We start from the raw sequence: 24,602 nt of genomic DNA, 5'->3' as shown, positions 1-24,602 counted from the left end.
ATGAGATAATATTTATAAAGTGCTTTGTAACCTTCAAGTGCTTGATAAATGCTAATAATAATAGCTGCTATTTTGGGGGGTTGCTATCAGTTGCTTTGCTTTCATGGGAAGCTTTGGGGCAGTAATAGAGTGTTTCCAATTTCCCAACAGAAATTCAGTCCAAGCAATTTGGAACTATGCTCAAAGGGCTATAAAATTGTGCATATCCTATGACCCAGCAGTGTGTCTACTGGATCTGTATCCCAAAGAAATCATAAAAGAGGGAAAAGGACCCACATGTGCAAAAATGTTTATAGTAGCTCTTTTTGGAGTGGCAAAAAATAGGAAAATGAGTAGATGCTCATCAATTGGGGAATGTCTGAATAAGTTATGGTATTTGAAGGTAATAGAATATTATTGTTCTATAAAAAATGATGAACAAGCTGATTTTAGAAAGGCCTGGAAAGATTTACATGAACTGATGCTGAATGAAACAAGATGCAAAACCAAGAATACATTGTACACAGTAACAGCAAGGTTGTGTAATGATCAACTATGACAGACTTGGTTCTTCTCAGCAGTTCAATGATCCAGGGTAATCCCAATAAACTTTGGATGGAAAATGACATCCACATCAAGAGACAGAATTATGGAGATTGAATATAAATCAACTCATGCTATGTTCACTTTTTTCCTTCTCTCAAAGTTTTATTTTTTCTCTCAAAGTTTTTCCCTTTTGTTCTGATTTTTCTCTCACAACACAATTCATAAGGAACTAGGTAAAAAAAAAAAGAATGCATGTGCTTAAAAACAATAACATAATTGGGAAATATTTAACAAAGTAAATAAAAATATACACTGAAATGTAGATTAAAAAAACAGAAAAAATGCAGTCCATTTTTTTTCTTGCATTTTAATTCTGAGTACAATTTGCTGTCCATTTGTACATCACTGGGGAAGTATCTATCTCCTTCAGCTCACTCCTTGTATGACTTCATAAAGAACTTTTGCTTGTCTTTAAAATTCAAGCTCATTCTATTCCCCTCTCTTTCCCTTTACTATCCAGAAAAAGGACTAATATATTTACCATGATAGTAACTTCTATCTTACTCATCTATATGGGAAAAGAAGATTGAGGAGGGCAGAGACTGTCTTTTTTATATTTATATCTCCAGTGCTTAGCTTAGTGCCTGGCACATAGTAGATGCTTAATACATGTTTATTGACTGACTTGTTCCTCCTTCCATGCTATCTTATGGTATAACTGCAGATGGTGGCAACGAGGTTTCTATCTTGGACAAATATGTATTTTTTAGGTCCTATCAGTAGGGAGCTTGATGGTGAAGAACAAATCAGTCAAAGGCCAGAATGAAAGAACGTTGATCTGGATTCCTTGTGTCTGCTGAAAAGCAGCTTGAATTCACAAAATAATCATAAGATAAGATAAAGTGAGCAAAACCAGGAGAATAAACTCAGTAATAACCACAACATTATAAAGAAAACAAATTTGAAAGATTTGGGAACTTTGATCATTTTAAATGATCAACCATGATTTTAGAGGATTAATATCAAAGCTTGCTGCCCACCTCCTGCCAGAGTAATCATGGACTCGAGATGCAGAAAAAAAAAAACACATATATATGTAGAGATGGAAATTGTTTTGCTTCACTATACATATCTTGAAGATTTTCTTTTTCTTTGTTTTTATTTTTTCAGGGGAGGTGGAAAGAAGAGAAAATGAATGTTAATTGAAATGAGAGAGACAAAGACAGACAGAGACAGAGACAGACAAAGAGGCACACAGAGACACACAGACAGAGATAGAGAGCCAACAGACAGAAAAAGAGACAAAAACAAAGCAGGTAGCCACAAAAGCCTGCTCAGTGTTTCTGGGTCATTGTGCTTAGGACAAGATCATTGGTGTTGCTGCTGGTAAAGGTTTGTGAAATATGATGCTATCTGAGATCCCCAGTTACATAGCTCCTGTCGAGGAGAAACAAATAACCAACAGAATATCGGTGGCAAAGTCACTTCTGTACATGCTGCTGTCAGCAGTAAGAAGGACACCTGATGTGCCACTACAAATCATGGCTTTTGGTGCTTCCATAACAGCCTCAAGTGGGATATTGCCCCTCATCTCTAAACATGTTTCCATCTGTTCCTCTTCCTGAAAGTATGTATAGGGATTAGTGTTATACAAACAGAGGTGCTTGAGAGGCCATTTTAACACTGGAAGAAATTATAAGGGAAAAATTTCTCCCTTTAGGACAATTCACAAGGAGTTCATAAATTCATCTAGGATGAACTGTCCCCAGAACCAGGACGGGGACTTTCTTTATCTTATAGTTATAGCTTCTAACTCAGGCACTTTTCACGATTAAAGGAAAGATTTCACAAATTTTCATGCCCTTCTGATAATTCCTCTAGGAAAATCTGGACTTTGATGGATGTGACCTACCCTTCTTCCCATTTGCTATCAATACTCTATTTTATAATACCCTAGGTGAAATCTCAAATTGCCCTCAAATCTTCACATTTTCCCCTGACCTAGACCTTATAAAGTCAGTTAAACTTTTTTTTTCTGAGATAAGAGTAAAGATCAGGGTTTGGATTGGGGGAGGGGTATCTCTACCTGTCAAGATCTTACTAATATTTCAAATCTGATGATATGCTTACCCTGTGAAGAGCTTTCCCTGGTTACTCATGGCCAGTATGATCTTGTTCTCCTATTAAAAATCCAGTTGCACTTTGTTTATATCAATACTTTGTGCCATAATTATGTTATGTCAACCAGACCAAAAATGTGAAATCTCCTGACACCATGAGAAGGAAACAGATAAAAACTTTCTCATGTACATGTGCTAAGATGCTTTGGCATCCTAGGCTGCTGTTTGTAGAGTGATTGAAATCGACCCAGACCTCCCACCTAAGCCTTTTCCTTAACTTACATACTAGATAGGTATTTCCTCAAGGAGACATGCAGATGATTTTAGCTCCCTGTGGTATCAACCTTCTGGCTATTGTGGAACTCACATATAGTATATTGGAAACTAGAATCAGAATATCTCTATTTGAAAAGAACCAGTGGCAAAAACACTGGCATTAGAGTTAGGGGACCTGGATTCAGTTCTTTCCTGTGACATTTGCTATCTGTGCAGTCTTGGAAAAATCAATTAAATATTTCTGGGCCTTAGTTTCTTCAATTGTAAAATGAGGGAGCTGGCTTCTGAGCTCTGCATTTATGAATTCTATAAATGGCATAATTTTGAACAAGACATTTTCCTTTTTTTGTACCTTAGCTTCCTCACCTGTAAAATAAAGTGGTTGGACTATATTGGAGTTTCAAAACTTATTTTTATTATGCATTCCCCTTTGGCAGAAACCTATGGAACTCTTCTTTAAATAGTGTTGATTATATCTATAATTGAAAGAAGCAATCAGTTTCATATATAAGTTAGTAAAAAGAAAGATGTGATTCCCCCCCCCCAAGTTCATGGATCTTCTAAAATTTACTCACATAGTCCTTGAGCATTTATTGGGCCTCAGTTAAGGACCTCTGAAGTAGATGATACTTAAATTCCCTTCCTTACAGTTCTAAATCTTAATTCATTGAAATCTCAGGAAAGATTACTTGGAGAACAGATCAACAAATTTGGGGCATAAACAATCCGAGTCACAGCTCCCAATCTTTTTCTGTAAATGCCAGAATACATCCTTCTACTGTTGTGCCTCAATATTGACACTCACCAGCACTGACTGACCCTTAGCACTCACCCCAGATAAAGCAATCAGCAGTAGCTGCCCTTAGACTAGTAATGAGCATCTTCTGTGCCTGCTCAGCTTTCTTACAGATCCAGCCTTTCCTGCTGCAGAGGGGGCAGAGGGCTGTGGTTCCCTGAGCCCCTGCTGGGATGTTTCTTATCCTTCAATTATTAGCAAAGGAGGCTATAACTTCCAGGGCTTTTGGTAGAATGTTTAATACCAGGCAACAGAGGAGCAGAAATTCCTCAAACAATTCCTGCCTCCATAGAGCTAATTTATTAACTATTTCTCTCATATAATAGGTAGGCATATTTATTAAATATTTGTTAAATGAATGAAGGCACAAAACCATCTTTCATTGTGGTTACCTTGCTGATTACCCTGGTTGTGCTAATGGTCACAGGGCTGGTACTCCCATAGGTGAGTATTGTGTAAAAGCTGGAGAACAAACCTAGGAGTTTGAGTAGACTGTGAGCTTAAAATGAATCATCAGAATGACAGGGCAGCCAAAAAAAAAAGCTAATGCATTTTTGGCTGCATCAGGAGAATAATAATGCAAAAAGTAAAGGAAGTGATGGTCCCTCTGTGGCCTGACCAGGGCAGACATACATCTGGAGAATTGTGGTCAATTCTGGGAGCTACTTTTAGAAAGGACAATGGCAAACTGGAGTCTGTCCAAGGAAGTTTGACCCAGGATGGTGAGGGCCTGGGAACTATACCATATTAGAATCCAGAAAAAGAATTGAATATCCTTATCTTAGAAAAGGAGAGACTTGGAGCAAAACAAGGTTAAATAAATACATTCAAATATGTGAAAGCCTGTCATATATTAGTTCTTAGGATCACAGATCAGTGGCTACAGTGGTTAGTTAGACACTGCTCAGCTGAGGTCCTAGGGCTTAGCAACAAGCTTCAATCTCTGTCCTTCATCAGCTATCATGATTTGCCTGGGTTCATTATTCTTAAATAGTCTGACTTCTAAAAAGGGGAAGTTGTTATTTTGTTCATCATATCTGTCTCTTTGTGACCCTGTTTGGGGTTTTTCTTGGCAAAGATATTGAAGTGTTTTGCCATTTCTTTCTTCAGTGAATTAAGACAAACCAAGTTAAGTGACTTGCCCAGTCACACAGCTGGTAAGTGTCTGAGGCCAGATTTGAACTCACAAAGATGATTCTTTCTGATTTTAAGCCAGGGGTTTTGTCCACTATGCCATGTAGTAGCCCCCAATAGGAGAAGTAGGTCCCCCTTTTTCTGTTCATTGGTTTCACCTCATGCACCACAACATAGCTATTTGATGACAGTTACTTACAGAGTTGTGAATTATAGAAATAATTATGACTTTAAAAACCAAAAATCTTGTTTTCCAAAAATCTGCCTCCATAAGGCCCTACAGTCAGAATCTGACTCTTATTCTTCTAAATTTCACCTCACCTATGTTGGTTAAGCAATCAATTGAGTAATGTATCAAACCCATTTCCTCTATGATTCCAGTGCAAAAGACCTTTCCACTGTATTGTACTAATATTTGGTCTGATAAAAATAAAAGCTAGGTGTAATGAATGGATGGTTTTGGCAGTGAGACATATTTTAGTGGAAACCCAAAGAAAAGACAGATCTTTTTTTGTCCCAAACCATTGTCAAAGAATGGCAAGTCACCAACATGTATGTATTTGTTCTGATGCAGAAGTCAGCAGTATATGAGCACATAGAACCTCAGAGCTATAAGATTTCTCAAAGGTCATCCTAATCTGCACAGAAATCCCCTCAATGGATTGTGGACCATTTAGCCTCCATCTGCAGATAACCTTCTTCATTCCTGAGGTCTCCCATCACAACTTTAGACAGTTCTATGGGTAGATTTTTCATTCTGTCAAATTAAAATCTGTAATCCTATATTCATCATCAAATTCCATTACTGCCAGAATGGGATAATCATTTACTATTCCATATCCGATTAATTCAATATCTCATAGGATATTCACAGAATGGAAAAGCACCTCACATGAATCCTGGCTATGATGTTGGCTTGGATTTTGACTGATAAATGCAATAAATTCTTTACCTTCCCTTCCTATTTCTTTTCACAAGCTGTTAGTTGTTGATAGAAGGATTGTTGGACTTAAAGATGAGGTGATAAATGCAGTGAATTCTCTGTCTCCCCCCCCCCCCGACTAGTCATGAGTCAGAGGTGAAGACTTTTATCCAAAAAACCAGGAGAGAAGATCTGAGTTTTACCTCCTTCCTTTTTAACCCCCACTTCCCCTTTTTGGCTCTCTCAGACTTGTGAACTTCTTGGCTTTTGTAGCTCTGTTTAACTATAAAGATTGTGTGTATGGTAGTAGAGAAATGGGTGGCAACCTTTCTCAGGAGGTTTTGCCAATTTTTTCAATTTAAATTGGACTCCCCCACCCCCTCCTACCAGGTTCTCTGCATGACCAGCATTGAAAAATGTATCTTGTGTTTGGCTACTCTTTCCTTGAAAAGGCTTCTTGTGCAAACCAGGCTGACACTTGTCAGTAATTACCTCCCACTGGATTTAACTTATTCAGATGCAGCCTTCCTTTCTTGATGAATCCAGGGGGGTCTTCATTACCTTTTAGTGCATGTACACTTGCCTAGATCAATAATCCCAGATAAAGCAGATAGTGGAAAAAGCCAGGATGTTCTGTTCTTCCTTGTATTTTTTTTTAGTATACACATTTTATATTCTGCCTTTAAAGCTATTTCTGCTGCACAGCTGCTTTTCCAAGAAGGCTCAGACTCTTCCTACAGGCCCTGCTTGTCCCGACATCTACCTTGGTTAGCCTTTCACAAGGTTTGATTTCTGCAGTCAGTTGTATAATGAGGAAGGAGTGTGCACTACGTTTGGAGATTCCTATTAACCAGGTCATCCATGAATCTATTTTTGTGGGTTTCTTATTAGAAATAGCAGGGAACACAATGATATTTAAACATAGCCATTTACGAGAGCTTGGCAAAAGAAAAGAAAAGGAAAAATATTGGCGAGTTTTCTTCACACTTGATATTTGAACATGTTCTACTATATTTTGCCAACTTCCAAGCACCTTAACTCCATTTACATTCCAGGGTATCAATGAAAGCCAAGAAGGATGAAAATTGATTTAAAAGCCAAATTTTAATATATAGAACTGATCAAACCCCATTTAGAATGTTGTATTTAATTCTATGCATCATATTTTAGGAGGGACTTTTGACAGGCTGGAGTGTGCCCAGAAGGGGACATTCAACTTGAGGAGGAATCTTGGGAATCATGTCGTACAAGTAATAGTTGAAGAAATTAAAGAATTTTTGTATGGAAGATAGAGGGAAATTTTTTTTCTCTGTTTAGTTATTTGAAAAACTATCCTATGGTAGGAACACTAGACTATTTTTTTGGGGGGAAGGAAGAGTGGAGGAAAGTGTTCCAGAAAGCAAAAGAAAATTTTAAAAGATGTCTGAATCCAAATAAGAAAACTTTCTGTCATCTAGATATGTCTAAGGGCAGTGAGGTGGTGTGGTAGATAGGGCATAGGAAGTCAGGAAGATCTGAACTCAACTCTGATCTCAGATATTTATGAACCATGTGATCATGAGCAAATTACTTAAGCCATTTACCTCAGTTTCCCCATATGTAAAACGGGCTGCAGCAGGAAATGTCAAACTACTCTAGTATCTTTGTAAAAAAAAAAAAAAAAACCCTCAAATGGGTCACAAAGTCAGGATTGACTGAAATGACTGAACAACGAAAGATTTATCTAACCCCAAAATGAATGTCTTTTGAAAGTATGCAAACAGATGTGGATAAGCATCAGGTTAAGATATTGTAGAAGAGTTTTGGAGGTTGAGATTAGGGAATGTTAATAATTACAACATTAGTAACATGAGCAATAACTCGTAGTGATATAATGCTTCCAGGTTTTTAAAGTTCTTTCTTTGCAAATGGCCCAGCAAGGTAGGTAGTGTAAATGTGCTTTCCATTTTGTTGGCAAGTAAACAAAACTTAGAGAATAAGTAATGCACTTTTTGGGAACATTTTAAATTTAGGTTTGTTTTATTTAAGTTTAATGTTAATTCCATGCTGTGTTTCAGTAAGAACAATGCTGATTCTGTATCTGTGGCTCCAGTCAGATATCCAGTAGTACAAATTAGCTTTAAGTTACACATGACCTTTCTTCACAGCAGGCTAGTAATTTACTAATGGCTATATACCTAGGGTGTTTCCAAGATGGAATTCAGACCCAGGTCCCAGGAATTCAACTCCTATGTTCTTTTTGTCATGGTAGTCTGAATTAAGATAAATCTGTATGATAATTTGGCAATGTATATAATTATGGACATATTCAGTGACTCTTGAAACGTTTTTTAGGAAATAGATATGATGAATTTGTATTATTTAGCTCAAGAACAAGAAAATATCCTGAGATAGGCCCTCGAAGCCCAAATGAGACGAGAAAAATGAATGTGAAACCATTATGACTGCTAGTTTTACCAATTCAGGCAGATAGAAATTATTTGACTCAATTGAGATATTTTAAAATCATTGGATATATTAGCTTAACTTTGTTTTTTTCCTTTGATTTCTAGGTCAACATTTAGTTGATCTAAATGTTAAGATGCAATACACCCTGAAGTCAGGAGACTCGAATTCAAATCCAGCTTCAGACACTTAATTTTCCCTAGCTGTGTGACCTTGGGCAAGTCCCAATTGTCTCAGCAAAAAAAAAAAAAAAATGCAATAAAAGTACTGGAATTTGGTTCTTGCTTTGAATTTTCCAGTAACTGATCAGATAATTTTCATAATCTTTCTTGGCTCCAATTGCCTTATTTAGAAATAAAGTAAAATAGGAAGGGGTTAGAACACCAGGTCTTATGGAGGAAATGGGCAATAAATTTCTGAAGCCAGTAAAAGAAAGCCACAGTAGTACAAGGAAAGTGACTTCATTTTTCCTGGTCTCAGTTTCCCTCATTTCCAAAATGAAGGGTCTAGACAAGAGGATTTCTAATATATTTTACAATTGTTAATATTTTATAAGCTTACAGAGGATTTCCATTGAACAGAAATTTTATGAAATCATAGTTTGCTAAAGAGCTCTGAACAATTCTTAATTTATAAAGGCTTATAAATGTCATACTGGCTGTCCACTGTCAATTAATTGACTGATCAGTGCTGATGACAAGGAAAATGGGAGATTCCTAAAGAGACAAATATGGTGTAAAAGTATTGAGTTTAAATCCATAATACACATGTGCAGAAGATATAAGCAGGAGAATATAACTGAAGAATACAAAAGAGTTTCATAGACCTATAAGAAGAATGTCAAGAAGACCAACATTCTTAGTAAAGTAGGGCTTTTGAAGAGTCTTAGGGATAATAAAAGGGACTTGTCTAATTATATCTGAGCAAGCAAAAGAACAAAGAAAGAAAAGACCTATTTCTTAGGATAGTTAAGATAATAATAACAGATGTCCTAGGAAAAGAATAACTATTCTATTTCTTTTTTACTTTTCACTTTTCTGTCAAGCACTATCTTTAGAATTGAAAGGATAGAATAAACATGGTGAAAATTAATTGAAACTGGGTATAGTAAGGGAATAATTCTTAAGTTTGTTTAATTCTTTTGACCTCAATAGGTTGGAGATTATCCTCCAGGGCACAGAAGCAATAGGTAGATGATAGTGAATGAATGCTAAATAATGATCTTTGAGGAAAATGGAAAAGGTGATAAAATATTAGACAAATGTGGTTGTGATTACCCTGAAAGTGGTGGTTGTTGTTTAGTAGTTTCAGTGATGTCTGTTATCCATGACTTTTTGGGGCGATTTTCTTGGCACAGATATTAGGATAGTTTGCCATTTCCTTTTCCAGTCAAAGGAAATAGGTTTTACATGTCCAAAGTGGGCTGCTCCAGATGGTGAGAGAATCTCAAATTATTTTTCTATGAAGATATATGAAATGTTAGGAATGGAAAAGTCTTTGGGAATCTCAAATCAACATGTCATAGAGAGGTCATAATCTTTCCCTACAAACTTAACCCTTTTCTAGACGTCCCTATTATTATTTAGTTCATTTTTATTCTCCCAATTATCCAGACTAGCATGTTCATGTCTTTCTTGAGTCTTCAAACTCATTCATCCTACATATCCAAATCCATCATCAAATCCAGCTATGCTGCCTACTTATGATTCTTCACACATCACACTTTATCCCCTGTCTTCCTGCCTTTGCATGGACTGTATACTGCTCCTATAATGCTCTTAGCTTATCTGGCTCCCTTTATTGTCATGCTCAAATCCTCCCATTTTTGAGGAACTCTTTATTGTTCCCCTACTGATTTCCACTCAGAGATTGCCTTTAATGTTCTCTGTGTATTATTTTGTATGTCCTAGTTAATTTACATGTTGTGTCCCCCATGAGAATGAGAGCTGCTTGAAGTCAGGGACAATTTTGCTCTTTTATATCTCTAGTGCTATATCATAATGCCCTAGTACATAGTACTAGTACATAGTAATGTACTATGAGTACATAGTAAATGCTTGTTGACCAATTGACTTATTGATTGACAAAATTTACTATTATGGAGGTAGGAGGGTAGATTTATTCTGTGACCTACCTGAGGGCAGAATAAAGGGTAAGTTATTTTAAGCCTCAATCGACTTCTCTGGAAGACAGCATTTGCCAAGGCTTAGAAGTGTCCAATATGGAATATGCTGTCTTTGAGGCAGTCTGTGCTCATTATCAGAGAAGTTTAAGGAGCAGCTTGATGATAAATTGTGAAAGACAATGGGAGATAAATCTATGAATTGAGTGGCAAGTTGTTCATATACTCTAAGGTCTTTTCTGAAATTCTGTGATCATAGGTAATTTTTTGCTCTACAATTCTGCAATTCCTCTGTCTCTCATACAACACCACTTCAGTGGTTCATGCAGCCATTTCTAGGGGTTCAAAAATTGGAAAACAGCTGGTTATTCAATAGGAAGGAGGTGGTCAGGGAGAAACTACATCAAGTGGTAGGACAGATCAGATTAACAACACAAAGCTGTAATAGAGTCTTAAGGAGAAAGAGATGGGGCTCAGGATGAGGATGTCCAAGAGGAGAAATGGAGGTGTGGAAGGAGCAACATCTCTTCCCTTCATGTATTTTCCATTTCAATTGTATTACACTCTGGCAGCTTTAGTCAGAAGCATTTTATTGATTTCTTTTCTCCTCTAAAAGTTAAAGACTAAGTGCTTATATCTATGGTGTGTATATATGTGGTGCATATGCGCTCTGCAAATATGCACATGTGTTTGTATACATTTGTCATAAGCTTGGAGTATTAGAAGTAAAATGGACTAAAATTGGAGGTCAAAGAGTCCAAACCTCTCATTTAGCAGAAAAGCAAATCAAGGCCCAGGGGAATTAAGGCCACCTATGTGTAAGGCTCAGAAACTGAATTTGAATCCTAGAAGTTAACCAGGACAGATATTGCCTCCTATCCTAATCTGATATTGTTTCCTAAAAATCACCGACAGTTGTTCACCTAGTCTCTGCTTTAAGACCTTTAGTGAAAGGGAATTTGGTGCTTTCTGAAGCAATGTATTCTGCCTTAGGGTATATAGAATTGTGAGAAAATGTTTCCTTCTATGAAGCTCAGATCATGGTCTTAGTCACTTCTACTACTTATTGTTCCTAATCCTGTTCTCTGGGGCCATAAAGATTTATTCTAGTCCATATCATAACCTTTTAATTATTTAAATGAGGGAATGAAAATAATTTATTAAGCCAATATTTATTAATGTTATCTTATATATGATATATATATAATATTATTTATTAAGCTAATATATTATTAGCACATGATATTATTATTTGCTAATAACTCTTCTAGGAATTCTATGGTTTCCTAAATTTCCAAAGTCTTCTCTTCTGCACATTAAACATGCCCAGTTTCCAAATATGACGTGGTTTTGAATCACCCTCAAGTTCCTGCTCATCCCATCCTTTAAACATATGCTGACTTTTCAGTTTCTTTTCTAAAATTAGGAACCAAAAACTGAACAACATTCCAAATAGACTCTGACCAAGGCAGAGGCCAGTGGGGCAAAAATCTCCTTTTTATATAGATACTTTTTTGTTTTGGGTGTAACCTAAGCTAACTTGACTTTCATGTCATACTCTTGAGAAATGTTGAGCTTGCAATCCACTAAAATTTTTCTTTAGAAGTTGAAGTTATGTTGATTGGCAGGGAAGGAGGGAGGGGAAAAGAAATGAAGGAGACAGAGATAAGGAAGAGAAAGAGAGAGACAAAAGAGAGAGGGGAGGGAAAGGAGAACAAAGTGGGGAGAGAGAAAAAAAGAGGAGGGAAGAGAGAGAAGGTTAGAAGGCAGAGAGAGAGAAAGAGAGAGAGAGAGAGAGAGAGAGAGAGAGAAAAAGAGAGAAAGAAGGAGAGAGAGAGAGAGAGAGAGAGAGAGAGAGAGAGAGAGAGAGAGAGAGGAGAAACAGGGAGAGAGATGCTATAGTTCAGTGTTAACATATGACTGCAATGTTCATTCTTAGCACACTATGGTACATGATATTAAGGAAGAATGGCAGATCTAATTCAGCCTTCCACCTCTCAGTATAGCAACTGAACTCGGGGACTTAATTTTACTTTGCTTAGAGGCAGTAGATTTCAGTTCAATTTATTTGAGTAGAAGAGTTATCCAGACTTCTTGTTTCTTATGGGAACAGAACGCACAGTTAGGTGTTTTTATGAGAATAAAAAAGATTCCCTGTGACCTAGTTTGGAACCATAGCAAAGAAGCTAGATGACACAGTCAAAGAAGCACTGACTTGGAGTTCAGGAAAACCTGAATTCAAATCGAGCCTTAGATACCCTCTTGTGTGAGTCTTGCCTCAGTTTCCTCAACTGTAAAATGGGGATCATAATAATATCTATCTTCTAGAGTTGTTATGAAGATCATGTAATATTTGTAAGACATTCAGCATAGTGCCTGGAACCTGACAGATACTATATAATGCCTTCTAACCTTCTCTCTCTTCCCTCCTCTTTTTTTCCTCTCTCCCCACTTTGTTCTTCTTTCCCTCCCCTTTCTCTTTTGTCTCTCTCTTTCTCTTCCTTATCTCTGTCTCCTTCATTTCTTTTTCCCTCCCTCCTTCCCTGCCAATCAACATAACTTCAACTTCTAAAGAAAAATTTTAGTGGATTGCAAGCTCAACATTTCTCAAGAGTATGACATAAAAGTCAAGTTAGCTTAGATTACACCCAAAACAAAAAAGTATCCTTCTCCTTTCTCACCTCCCCCACAAACAATAGTAATGAGATTGAAGGAAACCATGGTCAAAAATTTCTCACTTTCTCTCTGGAACCTGTGTTACCTGCAACAGCCACTTAACCTTTCTCAGCCCGTTTCCTCTGCTATAAAATGACAATGAATTGTATGACCTTTGAGGTTCTTCCCATCTCCCAATCTATGAACTTATGATCATATTTTCCTAAAGCTATAGGGAAGTAGTTTTTAACCTTTTCTAATACCAGATCGTTTCCATGTAAAAAAAGGAAAATTTGTAAATTTTTACTACATAGATACATATATATAAAATGTTGATATATATCAATATTGAGCAATTGAGAAAATGTATAATGATAAAATATTAGCTAAATTATATAGGATAAAGTCATGCAAAATGATTTTATATTTTATTAGTTATGGTAGCATCTACATACTTTTGAAAATAGCAGTACATATATAAAGGAAGCATTTTTAATCTATATCCTTGATTACTTATATAATTCGTATTATAAAAGTCTTCATGATCCTTTCAAAGTCTATAAAATTCACAGGCTAGGAACTACAGGTATGAATTGTTACTCTTGTTACAATGTAAATTCTCTGAGGTCAAAAACTTTTATTTTTGTGTTTGTATAGCCTACACCTAACACCTTAGTTGGTGCTAAATAAATATTTGTTAATTGATAAACTAGGATTATGAAATCTTACTCAAAAGTTATAGCAATATCAGAACAATAGATGCATTTCTAATGTTTTTTTCTATTGCTCTCATTTTAGCCAGATGAAGTCCCCTGACTTGGACCCGGATTTGTTTACAGAAAGTTACTGCAAGGTGTGCAGTGCTCAGCTGATCTCTGAATCTCAGCGTGTGGCTCATTATGAGGTCAGTATTTCTTTTTCATTCACAGCATAAAGTTTTAAGAAAGAGCAATATTAAGATGACAGGAAAAGATAATGACAAATGTTGGAGGGGATGTGGGAAAAGTGGGAAACTAATACATTGTTGGTGGAATTGTGAACCGATCCAGCCATTCTGGAGAGCAATTGAGAACTGTACCTAAAGAGTTATTTAAAGACTGTGCATACCCTTTAACCCAGCAGTATTTCTACTGGGCTTATATCCTAAAGAGATCTCAAAGGAGGGAAAGGAACCCAAATGTGCAAAAATGTTTGTGGCAGCCCTGTTTGTAGTAGCAAGAAACTGGAAACTGAATGGATGCCTAGCTATTGGAGAATGGCTGAATAAGTTGTGGTATATGAATGTTATGGAATATTATTGTTCTGTAAGAAATGACCAGCAGGATGATTTCAGAAAGGCTTGGAGAGATTTACATGAACTGATGCTGAGTGAAATGAGCAGGACCAGGAGATCACAGTACATGGCAACAACAAGATTATACAATGATCAATTCTGATGGACATGGCCCTCTTCAACAATGAGATGATTCAAACCAGTTTCACTTGTTCAGTGTTGAAGAGAGCCATCTACACTCAGAGAGAGAACCATGGGAATAGAGTGTGGACCACAACATAGCATTTCCACTCTTTCTGTATTGTTTGCTTGCATTTTTGTTTTCCTTATCAGTTTTTTGTTTTTTTTTAGATCCGATTTTTCTTGTGCAGCAAGAAATATGTATAGAGATATTGGATTTAATATATATTTTTAACATTTTTAACATATATTGCATTACCTGCCATCTAAGGGAGGGGGTGAGGGAAAGGAGATAAAAATTGGGAACAGAAGGTTTTGCAAGGGTCAGTGTTGAAAAATTACCCCTGCATATGTTTTTTAAATAGAAAGTTATAATAAAAAAAAAAGAAAGAACAGTATTTCCTTTGGCTCTGAGGAAGTGCAACAGTCTTTAGAATGCTCCCTTCTCAACCATGGACCCAGCATCAAGGGCACATGATGGATATCCAGCTAGAAACTGAGTGCAAAGGTGATCTGGAAGAAATAGGAAAGGCCTCTTATCCTAACAACATTCTCTTCTCACTTCTTCACTCATGCTTTATGTTTATTTGCCAGGAGAAAAAAATTTAAAATATCCACCTACAACAATGTCTTCATCTCTAAAATGACTGAGTTGAACTAAGTAATTCTGAGATTCCTCCTAGTTCTAAATATGGTTCTGTGATTCTTTTGTACTAGTCATGGTATAGTGTAGTGGGAAGAATACTAAACTTAGAGTTTGTGGAAATTGGGTTCAAATCCTGCTTACAATACTAATTTTGTCACCATGAGCAAGTCATTTTAAGGAGCTCATATTCTAATGGAGGAAATTAAATATAAATAACTAGGTATGCATAAAATAAGTACAAAGTAGATGGAAGGTAATCTCAGGACATTAGCAGTTGAGGGTATTGGAAAAAACTCTGTGCAGAAGGTAATACTCGGGCCTTAAAGAATGGTAAGGAAATCAGGAGTCAGAGATCAATAAGGACGTAGAGCATTTCAGGCATTGGAGATAACCAATGGAAAAGCATGTGGATAGATGAGATAGAATATCATTTTCAGTGACATTTCTGAGTATGCCAGTCTTACTGGGCATAGATATGATGAAAAATTTAGTGTAAGAAGGCAGAAAAGTTAGGATTAGGATTAGAGTTAGAGAGGGATCATGAAAGGTTTTAAATGCCAAATAGAGGAGACTATATCTTGTTCTGGAATCACAAGAATGCATTTAGAAGTGAAATAACATAGTCAAGCCTATACTTTAGAACTATTACCAGTTGAATGGAGAATGGATTGTAGTGATGGAGAATGGATTGTAGTGGAGATAGACTTGGAGGAAAGAAACCAACCAGAAAACATCACAAATATTTAGGAGAGAGTTGGTGGAAGCCTAGATTAGGGTGGTGGGAAAATATGAACAGTTATGTGAAAGATCCGATGAAGTAGAAACAAATTTAATAATAATTGGAAAAAAGGGGTTGAGTGTGAGAAATATAAGTTGATAAAAAGTTTCTGAATCTGTTTGAGAGGATGGCACCTTTGACAGTGAGAGGATAACTTTAAACAAGGGAGAGACTGGGGAGAAATAAAAGCAAGTTTTGTTTTGGAGTTTGAAATTCTTACAGGACATTCAGTTTGAGATATTCAAGAAGTTGTAGGTGTATGACATAGGTAGCTAGCAGAGAAACTAGGGCTGGAGAAAGTAGGGCTGAATCTTTACATCTGGAAGTCCATTGCATAGAAATGAGCATTGAACATATGGATTTTGATGAGATGACCAAATGAGGGGTCTGTGTGTATGCATACGTTTGTGCGAGAGACAGAGATAAAAAGAAACAAAGAGATAGAGACAGAAAAAAAGTCATGGAGAAAATTCACCATCTGTGGAAGAATCAGAGAAGGTACTTAAGATTACATGGTCAGACAAATAGGGGGAGAACCAGCATTTTTTCTTTCTTTTTTCTTCTTCTACTTTCTCTTCTTCCTCAGGATACTTCCAATAGCTGTTGTTTGATTATGGGCAATCACTCAATTTCTAAATACACTGCTAGGACACTTGGTTGCCAAGTAACCAAAAAAGTCTTTTGATATTTCCTTTCCCCTCACAAATGTTCATCTTACAAGAAATTTGTAGAATCATTTGAAGGATACTTTTTCCCCACAAAGTAATTAGGAAGGCCTGAGTTCAAATCCAATTTCAGAAGCCTCCTAACTGTGTGACTCTAGGCAAGACATTAACCTCCCTTTGCTTGAATTTTTGCAACTTTAAAATGAGGGTAACAGTAAAGCACATACCTTTCAGAGTTGCTGTGAAGATCAAGTGAGATAATATTTGTAAATAGCTCATTGTCTGCCTTTAATAAATCCCTCCTTCCTCTTCTTTGGGGCTCAAATTCTCCACATGGAGGGATTTTTAGAATAAATACTCTTTTAGGTCACTTCCCATTTTAAAATTCAATCTAAAGCCCTATGAGGAACAGGCTTAAGTAGGGAAGCAATTTGGTACTTCTTCACATCTTCTCTTTATCCTTATTGACTGCATACTTTGGGGCAAGTCACTCAATCTCTTTGGATTTCAGTTTCCTCATCAGTCAAATGAGGAAGTTGAACAAATTGGTCTTGAAATTTTTTTTAAGTTCTTGAGCTATGATGTTGTAATTAAGAAATTTGATTATGTACATGGGATAGTGGGAAAAAGTATGAAGGTATTTCTTGGCTTAGGAATGGTGCTACCAAAATAAAAAGATGTTGTAGGTAATGAGTAGTGGTAGAAAGGACACTAAATAGGAAGAGAAGGGAGCTCCTGTGAAAGAGGTATGACTTGCTTTGCATTTTGATGAGGGTTGGTCCAGACTGAATCCCTTTTGTTTTCCAAAGAATCTATCAGTGGAAACATGAGATCCCAAGTGTAACAGCTCGGGAGTTATTTTTGATTGGCGAGTGAGCCAGCAACTTTTGTGTTGTCTGTTAAGTCTGACAAATGCCTGATGTGACAATCTTTGCCATGGCTTAGCAGAGCCAATATTTTTGATGAAGGCAAAAATAATTTACTCTTCAAATGATGATTCCACAAATTTCTTGTAAGACAAACATTTGTGAGGGAGAAAAAAGATGGCAGAAGACTTTTTTTTTTTGGTTGTTACTTGGCAACCAAGTGTTAGGGAAAGGAAACAAAAACAAAAAAAGCAGACTCTAAAAGGAGAAGAGCAGCAGGGTTTAAATAAAGAAGTGTTTTATTGTGGGGTGTATTGTGCTATCTTGCCTATGCCACATTTAAATGGTATCTTTGTGACCCTTCCCACTGTTTCTTTTGTTGTTGCCATGTGAACTTGCCAAGTAATATCTGTGATTTGATGACAACTAGGTGAAAAAAAAAGATGTTTAAAGAAATCAAATTAGTTAGTTGTGCAATTACAGAATTGCAGAATCTCAGCTTTTGAAATGTCTGAGAAGTTACCTAGTCCAAATCACATATGAGCAGAAATCCCCTCAGCAACATCCTTGGCATGTGATTGTCCAGAATGTATTTGAGACCCTTCAGGAAAGGGGAAACACATTATATCCTAAGAAAGCCCATTCCAGTTTTGGATAACTCCAATTTTAAGGCAGATTTTTCTATTCTTCCTGCAAGTACTACCCATTGTTCCTGGTTGAACCCAGCAGAACCAAGCAGATTAAGACCAATCCCTCTTTTTCATAGCAGCCCTTTAGATACTTCAAAGACAGCTACCATGTATTCCCTACGTCTTCTCTTATTTAGGTTAAGCATCATTTAGTTCCTTCAACTGATCTTCCTAAGGCGCAGTTTCCAATTTCTTATGATACTAATCACTTTTAGATTTCCAATTTCTAATTCTTAACAGGTTATCCTTATACCTTGCTCTCCTTCAATATAGTCAACATAGCTCTTGCATATGTCCTTCCACTTCTCTTATAAAGCCACTATTATTAGTCTATCCTTATCACCTCTCACCCAGATTATTATGATAATTTTCTATCCTGCCAAAGTTAATTTTCCTAAAGTGACACTTTGATCATGTCCCCTCAATCAACAAATTCCAGTGGCTTTTCATAATCTTGATAATTAAATATAAACGTCTTCCTCTATTTTATATAAAATTCTTTATAATCTGGCTCCTTTTTTCCTAATTAGTCTTCTTAGACCTTCTTCTTTATCTCAAACTCTGTATTCCAATCATCTGGGCCTGTTTGTTGTTTTGCACACACAATGTTCCATCACCTATCTCTGTACCTTTGTATTGTCTATCTCCCATACCAGAAATACACTTTCCTTATCTTCACCTTCTAGAATCCCTCCCTCCCTTTTTTTTTCTCCAGAACTCAGATCAAGTTTCCAATTTCTTCATGAAACATCACCTAGTTTTTTATCCTTCTCAAACTCTCATTTAACTGTCTTCCAAGGGACCTTTTCCTCAGATTGCTTTATATTCATTTTGTATAAATGCCACACAGATTGTACATATTTGTGTTGTCTCCCCTATTATGATACTAAGCTCCTTGAAGGAAGAGGATTTTTTTCTTCATTTTCTCAACCTCATATAAAAGGAATAGTAACTAAAGGCTTGTTGACTGATTGATATATTAGATTCTTAATAAATGTTAAACGGATTGGATTGTCTTTGATCTCCAGTTGACACAGTCGTAGCATTACATCCTTTCTGAGGAGAGAATTGCATGGAAAATATATTAGTGTTTATTGAATGGATTGGAGTACAGAAAAGGTAGAAGAAATAGAAATAATGACAATAGTTATATCATTAGAAGCATGTAAGCTCTGCAATCAACACTGCTGCAAATCATCTAAACATTACATAATTTCCCATTAAACAGGGACAAGAATAACTGAATGATATTCCATGAAGGAGCTCTAGGCAGAGTTTAAATACTTCTGTCACTGAGACAATATAACATTCTGTCTCACCTCAAAATTCAACCAGACCAAATAAACCACTCTTTCTCCTCATGGACCTGTGAATATAAGCTGTGTCTACATGACATCCAAACAACCACTCTATTTATTGGGTGAATCAGTCAGATCGGGGTTTTAGCACTTGGCACCGTATGGATCCAGAAACTGGTTGCTTAACTTTTCAATTTTTTATTTTGCCATTATAGGGTGCTCTGACATGATGGGCTCAGGGTGAAGAAGATCTGAATTTTAAACTTTCTTTTGATTTTTATTAGCTATGTGATCTGAGGCATATTTTAACATTGATGGGCCCCAAGCAATTAGTTTCCTTTGCTTCTGCCTCCCCTACCTACCCCCTCCTACCCCCGCCCGCCCCAAATCAAAAATAACTTCTGATCTGTACTGGTGGTGCTAGTTCTTACATGGGGAGTTTCCAAACCACAAAATCAAGGATGTTTTGTATTTGTTTGTTTTGGTACTATGTAAACATAGGTATAGATTGAAAAGCCTCTGTAGAAAGAATAAATCTTTTTTTTTCTTTTTCTTTTTTCTTTTCTTTTTTTACTTCTAACAAATACATTTTGCCCATATTCTGTTTTACTTCACCTTTCAATGTATTCATTTCCATATCCCCCTCAAAGAGCCAACTCAGCTAGATGAAAAGGTTTTGGGGAATCAGTTCAATAATACTAATCAATCTATTGAAACATTTTAATATTAGATACAATGAATATTTATTCATTGTATATAGTTATGTGTTAAGCTCTGTGCTAATCACTGAGGAAATAAAAAGAAAAAAAAACAATCTTTCCCTCAAGGAATATCCAACCTAATAAGAGAAATATAGTTATATTTCCTCTACAAAGAAGTAAAGGAAAAATGTTTTTTGATTTTTAGAACTAAACTTGATCATTACAGTCTTCTAACATTCAATTTCAATTGTTTGTTTTTAATTCTTGCTATTTATATTATTATATTTGTTATGTATTGATTTTCTTGTTAAGTTTATTTCACCTTGAGATAGATCATATCAGTCTTCCCATGCTTCTCTATTAATATTTACCATTTTTTATAATAAAGTAATATTCCCTTATATTTACATGCCAAAATTTGTTTAGTAATTCCTTAACTGATGGGCATCAACTTTGTTTCCAGTTCTTGGCTGTCATGTAAAGTACTTTGATAGTATTTTAATGGAAGCAAGGTCCTGCTTAGTGCAAATAATTAATTCCATGAAGTAATCAAATATATTCAAAATTATAATTATATAAAATATCATAATTGGTCTACCTCAATAGAAATGGACAATGTGAATTTGAATAATATGTCCATTTCTTAGGATTTGTTATTTACACTAATTAGTACCTACTTATATATGTGGCCTTTGTTTTTTTAATCATCAGTCTCTTTGGAATATATGTCTAATGGAGTAATCTTTACATACAAGGATTTTCTCATATCTTTTTCTTTGCACAATTGCAAATTTCTTTTTTACAAAAAAGGAAATATTTCTTTCTCATGTTCACTTGAACAAAAAAAGTATTGTGTATCTCTTTCTTAGTGCATATAAAGTTTCATGGGAATTTAAAGAATAGATAGCATTTGGAAAGACCAAGAAAGGGAAGGCAAAGTCTTCCAGGAAAGATAATGAAACAAACAATCAACCAATCAAAAATATTTATGTTAGGCACTGCGCTAAGTATTGAGGGTACAAAAAGAGACAAAAAACAGTGCCTGCTATTAAGGAGTTTGCAGTTTAATAGAGGAGCTTATAATCTAATGATAACAAAGACCCAAGTTAGGAAAAGTAGTATGAGATGATAATGGATAAAGATGAGCTGATTAGAATTTAAGGACTCTGTGTTCTAGTCATGGCCCTGTGAATGACTAGTTAGGCAAGGCACATTTCTCTTAGGATCATCATTTTCTTCATGTATAAAATGGAAAAGTATATATAGACTTTTTAAATTGTTATGAGCCAGAACTCTGAAACAAGGATTCTTACAAGGTGTTAAGTCAATGGAATTGATAAATACAATGGCTATCTAGTTTAGCATGGTGCTTAATAGTTCTCTAGTTCAGTACATGTATTTTCTATTTAATATAGTTCTACAAGATTCACACCTATGATAATGTAATTATAAGAGAGCATATAAGCTAGAACAAACTCAGCCAGAGTCAGAGCCAGAGAAGACAAAGGACTGGAGGTGGGAGCTCAAGCTCTTGGAGCCAAAGAAAGAGATTCATTCAATCTTTAGTCAGGCTCCTGGTGGCGGGCCTCCTGTACTTTTCCACTGAAATCAAGACTCGGAAAGGCCTCTAAGAAAGCTAGCTTGGGCCCCAGATAAGGAAACTAGATTGTGAAGGAGACAATAAAGAATTTGGACTTTGGACTTTAACATCTGGCTATTCTTGTGGTGATTACTCTCCTGAAAAGAAGGCTGCTCCAAAACCTCCAGAAAATGACTAAGAACATTACATTTTGGATTCCCAGACACATGAAGAAATGGACAATAGATTGGTTTTGGACTATTTCTAGGACTTAAGGACATATATAATTCCTCATGTTGATTCATATTGTTTATTACATAATACCTCCCATGTTGATGAATTTATGTACACCTATTTCAAATGAGACCCTTCAGAAATCCGCTAATCTGGTTTAATTCCCCATTTCCTTTGGTGTTTTTAATCTCCCTTCCTAAGACATCAGGAAGGGTGTGATCACCTCATTTTTTGGGGTTCTCATCTCCCTGAGAAGTCAGGGAGGGCATGAAGACCTATGTTCTAAAACAAAAGAAAGCAGGAGATATTATAGGCCAGAATTCTGAAACAAGAATTCTTACAAAATTCCATCTAGCTCTAACATCCTCTGAGTCCAAATAAGTAATTTCCCAGTGTTCAGATGCTACTTAAGTTTCAAGACTCAGTGTAATTTACCTATCCATTGCACTTCTTTGGTTACATCAACTCACAATGGAGTCTTTGTCCTATGAATAACAGATCATGGATTCATAGATTATTAGAGTTGGAAGAGACTTTATATTATCTACTCCAACTCCCTTATTTACCAGTGATGAACTAGAGAGATGAACTTGTCCAAGGTGATGAAGCCAGTTAGAAACTTTAATTCTTGTTTAGATCAGACACGGATTCTAACTCAATACTCTGATATCTACTATGTTGTCCCTACTTCTCTTTTAAAAGTTATATGGTCATAACTCAGTTTGCCAGTCAACAAACATTTATTAAGCACTTACTATATGGAGGCAGCTAGGTGGCTAAGTGAATAGAACATTGCATCTGGAGTCAAGAAAACTTTATTTCAAACCTGGTCACTGAATGGGTGTTGCCTCAATCAAACTGAGACAGGTTAAAGACTTAGCTTAAAAAGGCATAGGTCACCTACTGCATCCAGGACTATCTCTAGTCATCTTGATCTGTACTTTATCATTAGAGCAAATGGCTCTGGAGGACAAAGTGAGACTGGTGATGTTGCACAGCCCTCTATCACTTAAATACAGTTCACTCACATCTCACATTTCTCTGATGTCCTGGTCCTCTTCAAGAATGAAGGACAAACAACAACAACAGTAGCTGGGCATTTAACTTTTGTCTTAATTCACCAGGGAAGAAAATGGCAAACCACTCAAATATCTTTGCTAAGAAAATCACATGAATATTGTGGTCCATGAGATTGTAAAAAGTCAGACACAAGTGAACAACAATATTCCAGACACTGTGCTAAGTGCTGGATATGCAAGAAATGTACCATTCAAAGGAAAACAAAATCAAAACCAAAAGAAGAATACATTATTGTTGGAGAGATAATATGAAAAAAAGCTAGACATGCAAAATATTCATTGAATAAAACACGAGCATCTGGTGGGTTCTGGGAAAGGTCTTTTGCAGAAGGTAAGATTTGAGTTGAGTCTTGAGGGAAGACAGGGAAATTAAGAGTCAGCAGTAAGGGTGTAGAGAATTCCAAGCAGAGATGACAGCTATTGTAAATTCATGAGATGAGAGATGGAATGACATATTCTAGGAACAGAAATTAGTCTAGTGTACCTGGGTTAAATGAAGAAAATGAAGGGTATAGGTTAGGAAGAACTTTAAGAGGAAATCAAAAATGTATGTGTTTGATTCTCAAGCAGGAGATAGATATAGTAAGACCTAAAATTTTGAAAATTCATCTTTTCAGCTGAATGGAGGATGAATTGGAGTGAGAAGTGAGATGTGATAGACCAACTCAAAGCTGATGTAGTAGTCCAAGAAAAGTGATGAGGACTTGAGCAACCATGATTATGGCTGAATGAATAGAAAGAAGACTTACATTAATATACTATGTTCAGATTTTCCCAATAATTTTTTTCAGTGACTTTTCTAGGCAGTGTAGGTATCATTACTACTATTTTATGAAGAAGAAATTGAGGTTGAAAAAAGTTAGGCAACTTGCCTGTGATCACAAAGTTCATCTAAGCTCAAGTTTGGATTTTGTAGAGTATGGACTAGCTCCCTGGAGCACCTCAGGATCAGCCAGAGTCAGGATAAATCAAAGTCCTTGGTCTTTAGGGGGAGAAGTAAAGGAAGCAGGCAAGCTGTCATGTGGCTTGCCAAAAATGTATCCTGGATTCTGGAGTCCGGAGTCTCCAGCCTCTTTCCTCCTCGTCCTGCAGCCAAGTGACTCTGACTTCTCTCTCTCTGCCCTCCAATCCTTTCCTACGATTATCTTACTACCAAGCATTCAGCAAGCATCAATGGTGAGGAGAGCCATCATCAAAATATGTGCTAATAGAGTCATTGTCTCACATCAAATAGGTAGCCTTAAGTGCTCTCTTGTCTGATTCAGAGTTTCAGACCTCTACATCTCTCACTTTCTTTTGTTTTAAAGCACAGTTGGTTACACCCTCCCTGACCTCTCAGGAAGAGAGATGAAAAACACCAAAGAGAAATGGGGAGTCAAGCCAGATATTGTTAGTGGGTTTCTGGGCTGAAGGGTCTTAATAGAAACAGATATACGCAAACTCATCAGCATGGGAGGTATTACACAAGCACATAGCAATAAAGCACAGGCTAGTAGTGATGACTCTTCCCACAGCTGGTACAGGCTCAATGTGGTGAAACAAACATGCATTGTACATGAAAGTAGTGATATAACAAACAATATGAATCATCATGGTATTGTAAAAGATTTCCAGAAATT

At 36.3% G+C, this 24,602-nt stretch overlaps 1 protein-coding gene across 4 annotated transcripts in view; it reads left to right on the top strand.

Annotated features, from left to right (window-relative positions):
- Positions 1-24,602, top strand: part of ZMAT4 (zinc finger matrin-type 4) — an 803,377-nt gene that overhangs the window by 105,372 nt on the left and 673,403 nt on the right. For all 4 annotated transcript variants that reach the window (XM_051975573.1, XM_051975570.1, XM_051975571.1 and 1 more), the window contains one exon: positions 13,794-13,899. In XM_051975573.1, coding sequence (XP_051831533.1) covers positions 13,798-13,899 — 102 coding nt within the window. In that variant the 5' untranslated portion in view covers positions 13,794-13,797. The remainder of the gene's footprint in view (positions 1-13,793; positions 13,900-24,602) is intronic.

The sequence above is a fragment of the Antechinus flavipes genome, chromosome 2, assembly GCF_016432865.1.
Source record: "Antechinus flavipes isolate AdamAnt ecotype Samford, QLD, Australia chromosome 2, AdamAnt_v2, whole genome shotgun sequence".
In the NCBI taxonomy this organism is placed as follows: Eukaryota; Metazoa; Chordata; class Mammalia; order Dasyuromorphia; family Dasyuridae; genus Antechinus; species Antechinus flavipes.
Note: the sequence above shows the minus strand (reverse complement) of the source record. Positions and strands in the feature narration are given on the sequence as shown.